Source organism: Capra hircus, chromosome 27 (assembly GCF_001704415.2).
Source record: "Capra hircus breed San Clemente chromosome 27, ASM170441v1, whole genome shotgun sequence".
Lineage (NCBI taxonomy): Eukaryota > Metazoa > Chordata > Mammalia > Artiodactyla > Bovidae > Capra > Capra hircus.
In genome coordinates this window covers 26,270,424-26,285,640 of record NC_030834.1, presented here as the reverse complement: position 1 = coordinate 26,285,640, position 15,217 = coordinate 26,270,424, and the positions used below count along the sequence as shown (strand labels likewise).

General features: G+C 36.1%; 1 protein-coding gene and 1 long non-coding RNA gene across 9 annotated transcripts in view; one reads left to right on the top strand and one right to left on the bottom strand.

The window, feature by feature from the left end:
- The window catches only part of PCM1 (pericentriolar material 1), a 90,258-nt gene that overhangs the window by 22,500 nt on the left and 52,541 nt on the right, over window positions 1-15,217 (bottom strand). For 5 of the 8 annotated variants that reach the window (XM_018041941.1, XM_018041943.1, XM_018041946.1 and 2 more), the window contains 4 exons: window positions 9,013-9,177; window positions 6,699-6,755; window positions 4,162-4,334; window positions 3,682-3,813 (listed from right to left, as the gene is read on the bottom strand). In XM_018041941.1, the coding sequence (XP_017897430.1) occupies window positions 3,682-3,813; window positions 4,162-4,334; window positions 6,699-6,755; window positions 9,013-9,177 (527 nt within the window). The remainder of the gene's footprint in view (window positions 1-3,681; window positions 3,814-4,161; window positions 4,335-6,698; window positions 6,756-9,012; window positions 9,178-15,217) is intronic. The other 3 variants (XM_018041942.1, XM_018041945.1, XM_018041948.1) reach the window with 1 other exon arrangement.
- On the top strand, window positions 10,510-14,471 carry LOC108634085. The gene is made up of 3 exons (XR_001917365.1): window positions 10,510-11,171; window positions 11,944-12,104; window positions 14,434-14,471. It is a non-coding gene; the product is annotated as an uncharacterized LOC108634085 (long non-coding RNA).

Below are 15,217 nucleotides of genomic sequence, written 5' to 3'. Positions count from 1 at the left end.
TTAGGCTTTTTATACAGTCATTTGCCAGATACATGTACTAAGGCTGTTAGCTCCTAATGGTATCTTTTGAAAAGCAGAAGGATTTTATTTTGATGAAGTCCAATTTATTTTTTTCCTTTCATATTAGTGCTGTGTCCCACAAAATCTCTCTCATGTCAAAATCATAGTTTTTTTTTTTTTCTTTTATAAGTTTTATAGTTTTAACTTTTCCAGTACTCTTCTTGTTTAGTGACTAAGTTGTGTCTGAGTCTTTTGAGACCCCATGGACTGTAGCCTGCCAGGTTCCTCTGTCCATGAAATTTCCCAGGCAAGAATACTGGAGTGGGTTGCCATTTCCTCCTCCAGGGGATCTTCCTGACCCAGGGATCGAACCCAGGTCTCCTGCATCGGAAGGTGATTCTTTACCACTGAGCCACCAGAGAAGTTCCTTCTAGTACTATAAAGTAGTTTCAAATTTATTTTTGTGTACAGTATGAGTAGGAGGGAGTCTCAATTATATTTTGACTGCAACTATTTCACAACTATCTTCTTTCCAAGTTATTGATCTTTTAAAGTTACTCTTAAATTATGAAAGGTCTGTCCCTGATTAAAGGAAATTCTGGCATAAGGGAACATGGTTTAAGAAATGGAAACATTTTGTTACACCTTCAAGCAAGACCCAAAGGTCGATGTACCTTTGCCATTTTACAGCAGCTGGAGTCGATGATGGAAACTGTTTCTTCCTCTTCCTAAACCTCAATTCCTCATCCTCCCTAATTTATAATCTCCAGATAACCACTTCAGTTCTCTCTTTCATGGCATGGAAATGTTTACATGCCATAAAAGATATTTGAAAACCTCCATAAATGGAACTCCAAGGATCCTGGCTTAGTAACATGGAGAATGAGACTCTATATCCACCCAATATGGTAACTACTAGCCATGCAGCTAGTTAAACAACACTTAAAATTTAGTTCCTCAATCCTATTAGCCACATTAGTGCTCGAAAGCCACGTGTGCTAATAGATACTGTACTAGGCAATGCAGACTGTAAGACATTTCATCACTGGAGAACATTCTAGTGGCTAGCACTGCCCTGGATCTGTGGCTATGAACACTGGACGCTGCGCTAGCACTGCTGCTGACTAAATGACATTAATAAAGGGAAGATGACGACAGATATGAAGAATTTAAGTTTTAGATGAAAAATTAAAGAACTGATTTATTTATTTAAAAGTAATTCTAAGTATAGTTATTTGTGCCAAGTTCCTATGGTAATGGAATGAATTTTTGTGTCCCCCACAAAATTTATATATTGAAGTTTAACTCCGAATGTGGAGATATTAGGAGGTAGGGCGGCTGAGAGGTAATCAGGTTTAGATGAAGTCACCAGGGTAGAATCCCTCTGATGACCCTTTTAAGACAAGGAAGAGACATCAGAGCTTTCTCTCCCTGCACAAGGATACAGGGAGAAGGTGGCCATCTGCAAGCCAGGAAGAGGGACCTCACCAAGACCCGAGTCTGCCGGTCCAACAGTCTCAGGACTTCCTAGCCTTCAGAATCATGAGAAATAAATCTCTGTCGTTTAAGCCATCCAGTCTACAGTATTTTACTGAACCAGCCTAAGCTAAGACACCTACTTACAAAGTATTACTGCATCTTTAAATCTTATTTAACTTTAAAACCTTGTCAGGTTAATTATATCATAAGTTGTAGCTCAATTTTCCAAATTTATTGTTGATGGTGCAAAAAAATGGGCTCAAATCCTTTAAAATAATTGGAAGTAATGCTGCCTATATGAAATTTGGATAAAAAGAAACGCACTAGAGTTAAGGATATAAAATTACTAAAAAAGATTTTTCAAAAAAGACATTCTTCATGCTCTCTCAGTCATTTCAAGGCTAATAAATTTAATATAAGCTGCTGCTGCTGCTGCTAAGTCGCTTCAGTCGTGTCTGACTCTGTGCGACCCCATAGATGGCAGCCCACCAGGCTCCCCCGTCCCTGGGATTCTCTAGACAAGAATACTGGAGTGGGTTGCCATTTCCTTCTCCAATGCATGAAAGTGAAAAGTCAAAGTGAAGTCATTCAGTCGTGTCCAACTCTTTGCGACCCCATGGACTGCAGCCTACCAGGTTCCTCTGACCATGGGATTTTCCAGGCAAGAGTACTGGAGTGGGGTGCCATTGCCTTCTCCATAATATAAGCTAGTACCTCCTATGTTTTACGTATACAGCTGGAACACTTCATTTCCCACCAAAAAAGAGAACACAATTTTCAACTGGTTACAGTAACAATTAATTCCAAGTACCAATCTGTTACATTAACTTATTTGATAATAAAGTCAAGCAAAACCATGTACTTTTTGTACACAGGTTTTTGTAGTAGTTTAAGGGCTGGAGCCTGGTGAAGAAAAATTTTAAGCAGAAAAGATGACTTGGGAAAGTATCATTTTAAACACAAGAGCAAAAATAGAGCAAAAATTTAGAAGTCCTCAATCCTTGTAAGGAAATTACTACACATGAAGAAAAGAAGATGATCTCTGGAGAAAACACTATCTTTTCAGGAAAAAAGCTTATGTTATCATATTAACCATGGGAAGAAACACAATAATATGCTTCCAACTCCATAATCATAGCAGACATTTGCTAATCAATTATGGTACTCTGATCCATGAATATCCAGGTGCTGAAGGTGGTATAAGAAAGAACATACTTGCTATCCCAGGACCACATACATACAATCTTTTAAAATAGAATCAGGGTCTGAACCTTTAAACAGGTGATTTCCAAATACTGAGCTCATTACCTCCTCTCTTAGCAGTTGGCATACATTCAATCCACTATGTGCAAAGTAGGTGCTATTTGGAGAATATAGTTTATTGAAAATATATACTTCCCTCATCACTCTTCCATTTCCAGGCCCTTTTTACTTTACTTAAAATTTTCTTCAACAGTTTTAATACATTAAATTACATTTTCTTCTAGGCTTTTTTTGTCTAGCTTCTCTTCTAACCCCAAAACACAATTTATCTTGTATTTACTCAAGGGTTCTGTGATCTAACTGCTGTATGATTTACTCAAACGTCTTGAATGAACACAGAAATTTTTACTAAATGTGTGAGTGAGTGAGTGAAAGTTGCTTAGTCGTGTCTGACTCTTTTACGACCCCATGGACTATACAGTGCATGAAATTCTCTAGGCCAGAATACTGGAGTAGGTAGCCTTTCCTTCTCCAGGGGATCTTCCCAACCCAGGGACTGAACCCAAGTCTCCCGCATTTCAGGTGGATTCTTCACCAGCTGAGCCACAAGGGAAGCCCAAAAATACTGGAGTGGGTAGCCTGTCCCTTCTCCAGTGGATCTTTCCGACCCAGGAATCGAACCAGGGTCTCCTACATTGCAGGCAGATTCTTTAGTAACTATTATGACTCAACTCCTATGTTGGACAAAGAAGATATAAATAGTTATTTTAGACCTTATAAGCTATCATTTCTATATAACTTTTGGTGTTTGACTGCTGTCATATCTTGAATGAATTTTATACCTCACCTCAAAATTAAGCAATACATTACACTTAGCTTATGAAAAAAGCTAAAAACTAAATACATAGGGTATAATCACAATTTATTAACAAACTACTTAACTTTTGTTCACTGCATATTGAAATTATGTCTACATTTCATTAATCATTATCAGCTTACATCATCAGTAGTAGCAAGGCTTTCACTGGGAGTAAGTTCTGAGTTGGATGCTATCCAAGTACCAGAATTCACTGACTTTATATTTTCTCCTTCCTTTTCATGGTTCTCAGAAATATGCCTGGATACTATGTCCTAAAATAAGGAGAGAAGATAGCTATTTATGAAAAACATTTGTGTTTAATCACAAAATTAAAAGTAGAAGCAGACAGCAGAACAAAGGCAATCCTCCCAACTTCAAAGATTAACTATGAGGAAGATATAACAGGACAATACAATGAAAAACTGTCAGAGAAAGACTTTTATCTAAAGCCACTTAAGCTATATAAGAAGATTATTAAAATGGCATGGAAATACATAAAGAAACAGATTGAAATACTTATGGAACAAGGACATACTTCAATCTAAGAAAGTAAACAGGTAGAATTGGGAAATTTGGCAGTACCAGAAAGCAGAGGAAAGAAAATGTTAGGTACAAGATACCTGCAATGCATATAAAGCCCTCTGTCTCAAATAGTCTGTATTAAGTAGCTGAAGCTCATGGAAGAGTTCAATAAGAAAATGTGGACGAGACTCATTTTGAGAAATCAACGTAGCTACTTCAGAATAAATGGTATCCCGCAAAGCTTCGAACATGGAAAAATCACTCCCGGTTTCTGGAAGATATTAAAGATCAGAAAGTTAATACTGGTGAAATATATTCCTGACTATTTCTATTAACTTGCCTCATTACTCTCAACGTTAAATTACTTAAAAATCAGAACACAATTCTATCGCAGAGGTTTTAAAGTAAAAAAGAATCTTAATAATTACCAGGATAAAGATAATTCTAAAAATCTCAAGATACATACTACTTACTAGAGAAATAACATTATCTAGCATTACTTAGACCAAAGTTATTTCTCAGTGAAAAATATCTGGAAAATTTTACATGTTTCATAGGAATAATCAGTGGAAATCTTTCAGCACTTGAATAAAGTAAGTGAATTGCAAATCATTTTCTTTTTTTGCTAATATGAACTTTTTTACAGAAAAGGAAATTTATTTTGTTAATGTTGAGAACAAACTAAATGCTGCCAAGGAGACCTACTACTTTAAGGTTTATCTAGTTAGATCTACTGATTCTCAAATCTCTACTATCCTGCTGTACTGATGAAAAACTGAATTTGTAACTGTAACAAAATAGGTACAATTTTACTACAGTGTCTTACTGACACACTCAGTATAAGGTGAAGCAAGCAGTGACCCAAATGAACTTTTCAGTTACCCAGAATCTAGGTATCACTCTATTTAGCAACATTTCTGCTGCATGTATTTATTTATAAACAAAGAGTTATCACACTTAAAGGTATATAATCATACCTTTACTTTTAAAAACATAAATTAGGAACTGTTCCCATTTTGAGTTCTCTATGAAAAAAAAAATTTCCAAGTGTTCTTCTAGCTGTCAAACTCTATAAACTTTCTAGAGTAATAGTAGAACCACAAATAGATAAATACTTAAGTTTAAGTTCATTTTAGTTCACAAAAAGTGGTGCTAAAATTTCACAACAGGGAATTTGAAATGTTAAGTGTTTTAATACATTGTGCTTTCAAATAAATATTGCAAGATCATTAAGATTTAATTTACTTTTTCCAAGAAAGAAATTTTTAAAATGCAAAGCAAATGTGGTTTAATGAAAAAACTTTCCATTAACTTGCTAAGCAAATTAACATCCTCAGGCCTCAATTTCCACAAGTATAAAATAATAAGGATAATAAATATACAATGTCCCTACCGTGCCTCAGACATTTATGAGTATAAAATGAAATGATATACTATGATGCACTGTTACTATAAAAATATTTATTATGAGCAGGAACTGGAACTATCTCTATAGGAAATTTCTATTTATAGGAAAAATCCAGATAAGATGTGACAGCATACAAACTTTCCCAATTCATACACTATATTGTAGTTTGATCAGTTGTTTTAAAAAATGGTTTTTAAATGGTTTCTTATATCTTAAAGATATAAGAACAAAGCATATTTAATGATATCTTTCATACCTTCGTATGTGATAAAATGATCACTCTAAATTATATATCAGTAAAGATTAAATTATTTCCAAATAATGAATTATAGCAGACATATACTTCATCCCTACAATAGAGAAGTGGAAAGTTTTTACCATCCTCTTTCTGGACTGAGGTGCACTAGTTTAAGCTAGAAAAATCTCTGACTTCAGCCAGATTTCTATGACTCCATCTTGTTTTTATCCTACTTTCTTCAGAGTTCTTTTCTTTAGGAAGTGCCACTGATATATTTAACTTCATCTGTGATAGATCCTTGTTTTGTTTTGTGTTTTTTCTTTCTTTAAATTCCCCTAAAGGTTCATAACAGGCTTTTCTTTTTCACTTATGTGTAACAGAGGAGGCATTAAAGAATATTTATAATTCTAAATCATACATGTCTAATAAATATTCATAGTTTAAAGACAAAAATAGCATTCTGCAATTTTCCATGACCTTTATTAATCATGGTATTTACATGTCATAGTTGTTTTGTTCAATGGTTTATTTTTTTACACGTGGACTGGTAAAAAAAAAATAAGAACTAAAACAGAAGTCATACACAATACTTAACACTGTAAATCAGAGCTAAGAATAAAAACAACTGTACTTTTGTTTCCAAAAATATTAAATCTCATAAGCATTTAAAGAATACAAAATAAATAAGTTCAAATAAAACACTAAATTACAAAAAAAGCTTTCTATTACCTACATGAATATGTTGGTTATGTTACACACACTAACAGAAAATGGAAGTAAGAGAAAAGCAGGCAATTTTACCAATTAAGAATTATAAATGAAAAGCTTCAGAATTTAATGGGTATGAATTCTCTTTCACTTTTACCAGCCAAATAACATATACACACTAAACTAAATCTAAAAATAATTAGAACAATAAAACTAAGGATTTTTAGGACCAATGGTAAAAATTAACAAAAAGCGGACACCAGAACTAAGCAGATTGTTACCTGGCGCTTCATTGCATGCATTTCTGTTAGACTGCTGTAGTATTCTCCTAGCATGTGCTGTAGGAAAGGGCAGACATAAGGATGAACATAAAATGTGTATGAATAGTAAAGACAGGGTCTATAATATGAATAAATGAATGAAAAAAAAAAGAAATAAGCAAATTTCTTTAAAATCGTTTGCCTGAACTGAAATGTTACCACAAGGCATGGTTTATGCTCTATTTAAAAATAATCTCTTTGGGGAAAATATCAAATGATCTGCTACAAGCTTGCGTTGATATGACTGATATGACTCTCATATAGTAAACTTTCATCATTCACTCTTAGAAGCATACACATCAAGGGAACTTCCCACAATCCTTGAGGGACCAGAGGACTGTACTGAACCGTATACAGTTCAATACTAGCAGCCTTAGATGTTACAATCAAATGATCATGTAACAAAAACTACTATTACACGCTACAAAGAACTTTAGGGTAATGGTTAAAACTAAAATTAAGTCTTCTAAAAAAAAGGAATATTTATATTATTCAAAATTTTTTTAGTTCATCAAAATTTGATGGTTTCTAAGTGACAGTAATAAGATCTGAAGTACTATGACCAACTATCAACTATTTAGGTAATGATAACTAATTTATTAAGCCTATCAATTTAGTGCCCTTCCCCAACCTTCACCTAACTGTTTACTGTTTGACAACATCACTATTTTATAAAGATAGCGAAAGGAGACGGAAACTACAAAATTTCAATAAAATGCTGGGGTCAGAACAACAGAATTGATATATTTGACAAAAGGATCCTGGACTTAAGAGGAGACTAGGATTGAAACTTCAGCTCTACCATTTGCTAGCAATATGACCTTGAAGAAGTCATTTCAAAATATGAAAAATAAATACTCATTGTAAGTTTTAGAAAATATAGAGGAGTTTAAAGATAATAAAACCATTATTAATACTTTGATGTTCTTACAGTTTTTTTTTCATCCAGATTTTTGTTTAAAATAGTTGGAATCACAATGTTTAGTCAACACCTAAATCCCAATTTCTTCTTTCACTTTTGTTTCCTTTAGGATGCATGCCTACAAGTACAATTACCGAGTTAAAGGCATGACTTTTTTCCCAAGAACCAGTTAAACCAGACCAATTTATATTACTGGTCCCTTATGAGGACTGAGAAAAAATAGGTACCCCCTGCGATAATGTTTCCTCATCTACAAAATGAAAATAAATTCATAGGATTATGAAGTTCAAATGACATGAGTAATTTAATTTGTAAACAGTAAAGCATATTATAAATGGTAGCTGGTATTATCATTTTCACGGAAGGTCTTACGGACAACTGAAAATTTAAGAGTCAATATTTGCTGACTCTTTCTCCACATTTCTTTGAGATGTACTTATTCTTTATAAATCAGGAAAGTACTAGTATGTATTTAAACTAAAATGGTGGCAAATACATGACTCCATCCATTCAATAAACACTCACTGAGTGCCTACCATGTGTCAGGTTAGCGTCAGGTACCACGCTAACATTTAAGATACAAATATGAAAATATTATCTATTGCCAAGGGACTCAAAGAAGCAATACAGACACTAAACAGGTGAATACTGTATAATGTAATACAGGCAACAGAAGAGGTTTACACAGGCTTTGACAGAAAAACAAAAAGGAAAGGGAACCTATCCCTGCTTGGACATGGATATAATCACAGAATTAAGATTTTATTTAAGAGCCAGCAGAGAAAAGGGCTTACAAAGAAAAGGACTTGAAGCAAAAAAGGCAACTGTCAAGGTGAAACAACTCCTGCGGTGGCTATGAAAAAATGCCAGTTCAGTGCCACTGAGAGAGTCAAGTTCAAGGCAGAAGGTATGAGAAAGGAATCTGGAGAGGCAGGCAGGAAGGAATCAAATCTCTGCTGGCCAGATATGTTGCATTAAGACAACAGGACATTCTTCTGTAGGCATGGTTGAAGACCAAAGATCTCAGGCAGGGGAATATAAGATTTTATATGGAATTCTTATTCAGAAAATATTATCAGAATTTCAAATTAGGAGAACCAAATTAATGTCAACTAATTTGTTTATTCAGAGTTTTATCAAAATGCATCAAAGACAGTATCACGGTAACAATAAAATATATTAATATTTCCAGTTTACATTTTTGGTATTAAGAATTGTGTACTTAAACTCTACTATAACAACTTATACATGATAGGAACGTGCAATAGATAAATTTTCAGCTAGTTTTAATACAGCTTTTCAAATCTAGGATGAATAAGTCCTTAAATTAAAACAAACCAAAATAGAACATACCTGAAGATATTTCTGTAGACCTACTACATCTTATTACTTTTTCCAGCTGCTCATGATTCTTGCTGCTGAGAACTTTTGCTTGAACAGGCTCTTCAGTCTGGGCTGAATGTCTGCTTCTACTTTTGCAAGGTTCACATGTGCTAGACATACTGGCACTTTCATACCCTTGAGTAAAAAAATTGACAACTGTTATCAGTTGCAACTAACTCAACCTGAAAGGGAAATTGATTTCCATAGTGAAATAGTACGAGTAACTCAATTTATAATGTTGTGAGGGCTTTGTTTAAGAAGAAATCAAAACAGTAAAGAAAATGTCTTGGAAATACCTTTGTAACAATGGAGGCATGGGGTAACAGCAATAAATTCTAACACTTCACTGTCCTTTGATATTCACCTCAGTGAATATATCCCCAACTCAAACTTCATGGTAGACCTCACATAACCCAAATTCTCTACTAGACTCCAACTTGACAATTTTTCATATTAGTAAATATAAGAATCATATCTAGTCTATATATGTCCATAATAGACAGAAGAATAAAGGGCATTAAACAATCAAACATCTGCTTTTATATACCTTTTATAAATAATAAGACTTGGTCTAAAAATTCTTTCCCGACCATGGTGGTGGTTTAGTCGCTAAGTCGTGTCCAACTCTTGTGATCCCATGGACTGCAGCCTGCCAGGCTTCTCTGTCCATGGGATTCTCCAGGCAAGAGTATTGGAATAGGTTGCCATTTCCTTCTCCAGAGGATGTTCCCAATCCAGGAATTAAACCCGGGTCTCTTTCATTGCAGGCAGATTCTTTACCGACTGAGCTATAAGGGAATTGCTACCCCAACCACAGGTTATACATACATTCTATTAAGTTTTCCAAGCTTCGTGGTTAATCTTTTTTACATTTGCTTTTTGGTATCTAGCACAAGGTAGAAATTCAACTTAATTTTGTTCCACATGAATAGCTGATTGATTATACCAATACTTTTCCCACTGAATTAAAATGCAAGCTTGGTCGATACATTAAATCTTCTTATTTGCTGGGTTTTATTTCTGGACATTCCATCTGTTTTATTTATTCCAATGCCACAGAAGTTTCACAGTATGTTTAAACATCTGGTAAGGCAAGTCCTATCTAACTTCTTTTCTTAGCTAATTTTGGACATCTGTCCTTCCACATAAGCTTTAAAATCTTTTGCCCCCGGTTTAAAAAACAATCCATGGAGACTCAAAATGGAATCTCACTTGAAGTATTTATTAATTTGCAGAGAACTGACATTAAATAATTTTACACATTCTAACTTAAGAATACAATTATGTTTTATATTTGCTCAACCTTATTTCATGTTCTTCAAAGTTTTTCTATAGATCTAGTACATTTCTTGCTAAATTAATTCCTTAGGATTTTTTGTCCCAGTAGCTCTGGATACTACTATGAAGAAAATACTCTCCACCACTTCCATTTCTACTGGGTATTATTAATACTATGATAAAGAAAAATACTGATACACTTACTTTATAACCTTATTTCATAATTATTTAACTTAACTTAGGTAGCTATTTTCCAGTGTCTCTTGGGCTAGCTTAGAAAAAAATAAAAAATCTGTTTCCCTCCTTTTCAAACATTATTCCAGTCATTTAATTTAGTCAAGATAATTTACAAAAAATGCTTAATAATGATGGTGGCAGAGAGGGAATCCCAGTTAATTTCTATCTCTGGAGTATTTTCATTACAATAGTGCTTGTAACTGGCATCAGCTAACAGCTTTTATTGTATTTAAATAACTGCCTCCCTTTTTAGGTGCATTTTCATTAGGAATGATGTAAAATTTTATCTAATCTACTGCTATGACTACATGATTTGTCCTGTAATGTATTTGATACAATAAACTATGCTGACAGATTTCCTGATAATAAATCATGATTACATTTTGACATTCTAATATTCTTTTGAGAGACTGGCAAATCTGCTAATATTTTACTTCTGAATTTATATTAACAACTGAGATTAAACTACTGAGATTAAATTACTGAACTGTTACCTCTCCTTTTCACAGGTCCCTATCTCATTCTACGTTGTTTCTATAAAGATAGGATATGCCAACATTTTCATCTTGACAGGTGAAGATGAGCTCTTTGTCAGAGAAGAGGACTTTTTGAGGGTGTGTACATTCTCTCTGTGTCTCCTGGCTAGACAATGGTGAACTATTTTGATCTGCAATCTTAAGTCTTTCTTCATTAAAGATACTCTTTTATTATTTAATAATTGCCTTCCCATCTATTTTTTTCCTTCTTTAGAACTCCTTGTGTTATCAGCTCCCAAGATTTGTCTTTATACCTCTAGTCATTTCCCTCTTTTATTTCTTAGTACTTTCTGGCTTCCTTGGTGGCCCCAGTGGTAAAGAATCCACCTGCAATGCAGGAGATATGGGTTCGATTCCTGGGTTGGGAAGATTCCCTGGTGGATTCATGCAACCCACTCCAGTATTCCTGCCTGGAGAAACCCCATGGACGGAGAGAGGAGCCTGACAGGTACAGTCCATGGTGTCGCAAAGAGTCAGACACGACTGAGCAACTAAACATGGCATGGCACTTTCTGCTCTGTGCAATGACACAGTTCTTCCCTTTAATTTTCTAGGCCAGTAATTTGGAACTTAATAACATTCATTCTCTTTTCCAAATAATCTAGACATTAAATGTAAAATCACTTTTTCTAGTTCTAAAGAATTTACAATTCAACCTGCTTTTTAAAAATAATTCTGTCTGCGTAAGTATTCTGACTTCACTCAAGTGAGTATTTCCTGCAACAGTTCTGTTTTTACTAGACTTTGCCTGCTCCAGCGGTCAGCCTCTGTGTCTTCTCTCTGACTGCTGCTCCCTTCTATGTGCACTGTTATAGTCACTAGGTTAGTCATGACTCTCATCTACCCTTAGGGCTGGACCCAACTGCTGGGGAGCTTTATTGGCAGCACACTGATAAGTGCCTGGAAGTCTCCTGACTACACTGAAGCAATGCTCTGGCGAGTAAGTTGTCAGCTGCACATCAAGACAATAAAAGGAAGTCTCTCGATTCCTCAGTCTCATCTGCTGCAAAGGTATATGCTCTACCATGTTCAGGGTAGGCAGGATGCCACCTTCTTTTCCAATGACACCCTTTCCCATTAGTACCTTGAGGTGGCAAAAGACTGCCACTCTTGGAAGGGAACGAGGTGCCCTTCTCACAGAAGGGGTTGCATGGATTTCCTCCAATCAAGTTTCATCCAAGAACCACAGATCTCTGACTTTTGCTCCAGACATTCTCTGCAAGAGCCAGCAGATCCTAAAGCCTTGCTGCTTCTACCTCCAGATCACAATAGCTGCTGTTAGTAACAAATAAGTCCCCAAGATACTGTCAGTTTATTTTTTGTGGTAGCCTATCTGGATTCAACTTCCCTTTCTTTCTCTGAAACCATCTTTCAAGTTAGGACTTTATCATCTCATACATAGGTTCCTGATTTCTTTGTTGGTCTCCCAGATTCTCAAGCCACCCTAATTCATTTTGCATGAAGCTTATTAGGAAAAGAGCTCTCTTGGTTACTATGGACTATTACACAAAACAGCAATAAAAGGTATGCTTGCCAAAAGTAACAGGTAAAATGATATGAATGGTAGTACTATTGCTCATTTAATAGCAAACATAGATCAAAGAAAATGAAGTATGTTATTCTAGTAAGAAAAGCTTCCCCAGCAGCGCAGTGGTAAAGAATCCACCTACCAATGCAGGAGACATGGGTTTGATCCCTGGGTCAGGAACATCATCTGGAGGAGCGCATGGCAACCCACGTCAGTATTCTTGTCTAGAGAATCCCATAGACAAGAGGAGCCTCGTGGGCTATGGTCCATAGGGTCACAAAGAGTCAGACATGACTGACTAAGCACACATTCTAATAAGAATATTTATATAAATGAAATTAAGTTTCTGACTGCTATTATTGAATCATGTGAAAAGTGCTGAATGAATTCTAATCAAAATTAAAATATATATTATGTAGCATACACAAAATTCTCTTTAGGAAGCAGTTAATTCTCTAACAGTTAAAAAAAAAATTCAGTCATCCTCCAAAAGAGTTGAAATTGTTGACAGAAACATGCTATAATTTTTAAGATGCTACCAAAATGCGGGGTGGGGGTGGGGGAGAACCATGGTTTTACATGAGTCTCAGATTTAAAATGTCAAGGGCTAGATTTCCAAAATTAGGGTACTACTCTTTATTAGTTTCTCTTTGGAGCACTTTAATAGTAATTCTCCAGGAAAGCAGGAGATTTAATTAAAGTTAGTAATACTTCAGAGTGACACTCGCCAGGCCAGCTGATATAACAGCAGCAATAACAACTACAATGTTCCTTACTCATATAAGGGGGTTATTTCTTGTCTTACTTCATTTTTCCTTCCCTTACCTGATGTCAGGAGCCAGCATGAGGAATCCCGCCCGTGGCAAAGGTCATGAGGAAGGAAGCCCGACAAAACGCAAAGGCATGATCTGGCTTCAGGGGTTCCCCCTGGGTTTTCCTGAACATCTACCCCCAAAAAACCAGAGTCTGCCTGCCTTATTGTACTGTGCTTTCCACTCTTCTGACATTACCACCTTTTCTCTGGAAAGAGTTAATTCAGAGCTCCAGTTAACAGTCTCCTGCATATAAAAAGAACGTCTTGGCTTAAAACCCCTTTGATGGCTTTCTAACTTATCTGACCGGTCTTTACAACTTGTGGATTGTTTACAGCCCCCAACCACGAGAGGCACAAAGCTTAAAGCATCTTAAAGATACAGAGCCTTTTCTAAAGAGCTAAAAATTATATTGGTGACAGGTTTCACTGTTGAGTCAATGACTGCTGCCAGGCCTCCATATTATCTTTTAGGCAGGTTTTAGGCACCTGAAGGATATTAATGAATGTAACTGGGATATAGAAAAAGGAATATAGTAGTTTTGATATTAGCAACACTAGACTTTTGAATTAAGTTTCTCTTTGTTATAAATCACTGTACTTCTTTCATTGTTATAAATTGTTGTGTCTTTGCTATGTAAGAATGTAACTTTATTTAGTGCTTTCTGAGAGTGGCACCAGACTTTGGGAAGAAAAACACTATTAGGGCACATAAGTCTTCTGGTTGACAAACCCTTATCAGAAAAGGGCCGTAAAATGTTAACTGGCCCACTGGCCAGAAGATGATGTAAATCACCTAAAACTTGTGTATACAACTAAGTATGCAGAGAGAAAGCCTGGTCTCGATAAGAGTCAGGGCTGCTGACGCTGCATAATTTTATATTATCCATTGATCTCTATGTACAAAATAAGGTATAAAAAGCCTTTACAACAATAGAGGTTGGGCCAGTCACTGGAAAGACTGGTTTCCCCCATGTCTTCTTTTCTTACTCTATTTTCAGGCTGAATTCCCATCTGGGGCGTGGAGGATCACCATGTCTACTTACTTGCCCTGGCTTCTAAGATCCACGCGAGAGGGAGCCCAAGGCGGGGCACCCCCGCTATTCAAGAGGACTCCGGTGGCCTAACATAGATGGTGCAAATTCCTTGTCTTGGAACTTTACTGGTTTTCCACGTAAACCAAGTTATTCAGCCTCTTTTCTCCACTAAATTTTCCTACTACACTATTCTTTACTAATCTCTCTTTCATATTTCTAAATAAATAAGTTTTCCTCGCCTACGCCGTCTCCCCTTCGAATTACCCTGGATCCACCGGGGCAGGACCCCGGCAACCTCCTTTCTGTTTTCCTCAGCACAAGTGGCTGACACAGCCAGCTGAGTCACCATTACAGGGAAACAGCCTGGCCATGGCCTAGACCTTCCATGTACCCACACAGAGAAGGACTGACTTGTCAATGAATCTAAGTCTTGGGAGAAGGCCTTATCGTCCCCCTGTAACATGGAACACAGGAACCTCCCTCTCTCTCTCCCCTGAAAGATTTCATGAAAGGATTTCTCACCTCCTCCTGGGCTCTGATAAAATATAAGACCAAGTTTGGCTCACACCACTGAGGGCACACCTCCATTCTGTACTGCAGCTTAGCCACAGCACAGCACTGGCTCCGAAGTTTCAGGGTGTCCCATGCATGATGCAACCGCCATCTTGGTGTCACCTTTGTGGTGGGATAAGGGACACAGGGAGTGGGCACTTTTGGCCTTTCTCTGACTTTGTGAGTAATAAACTCT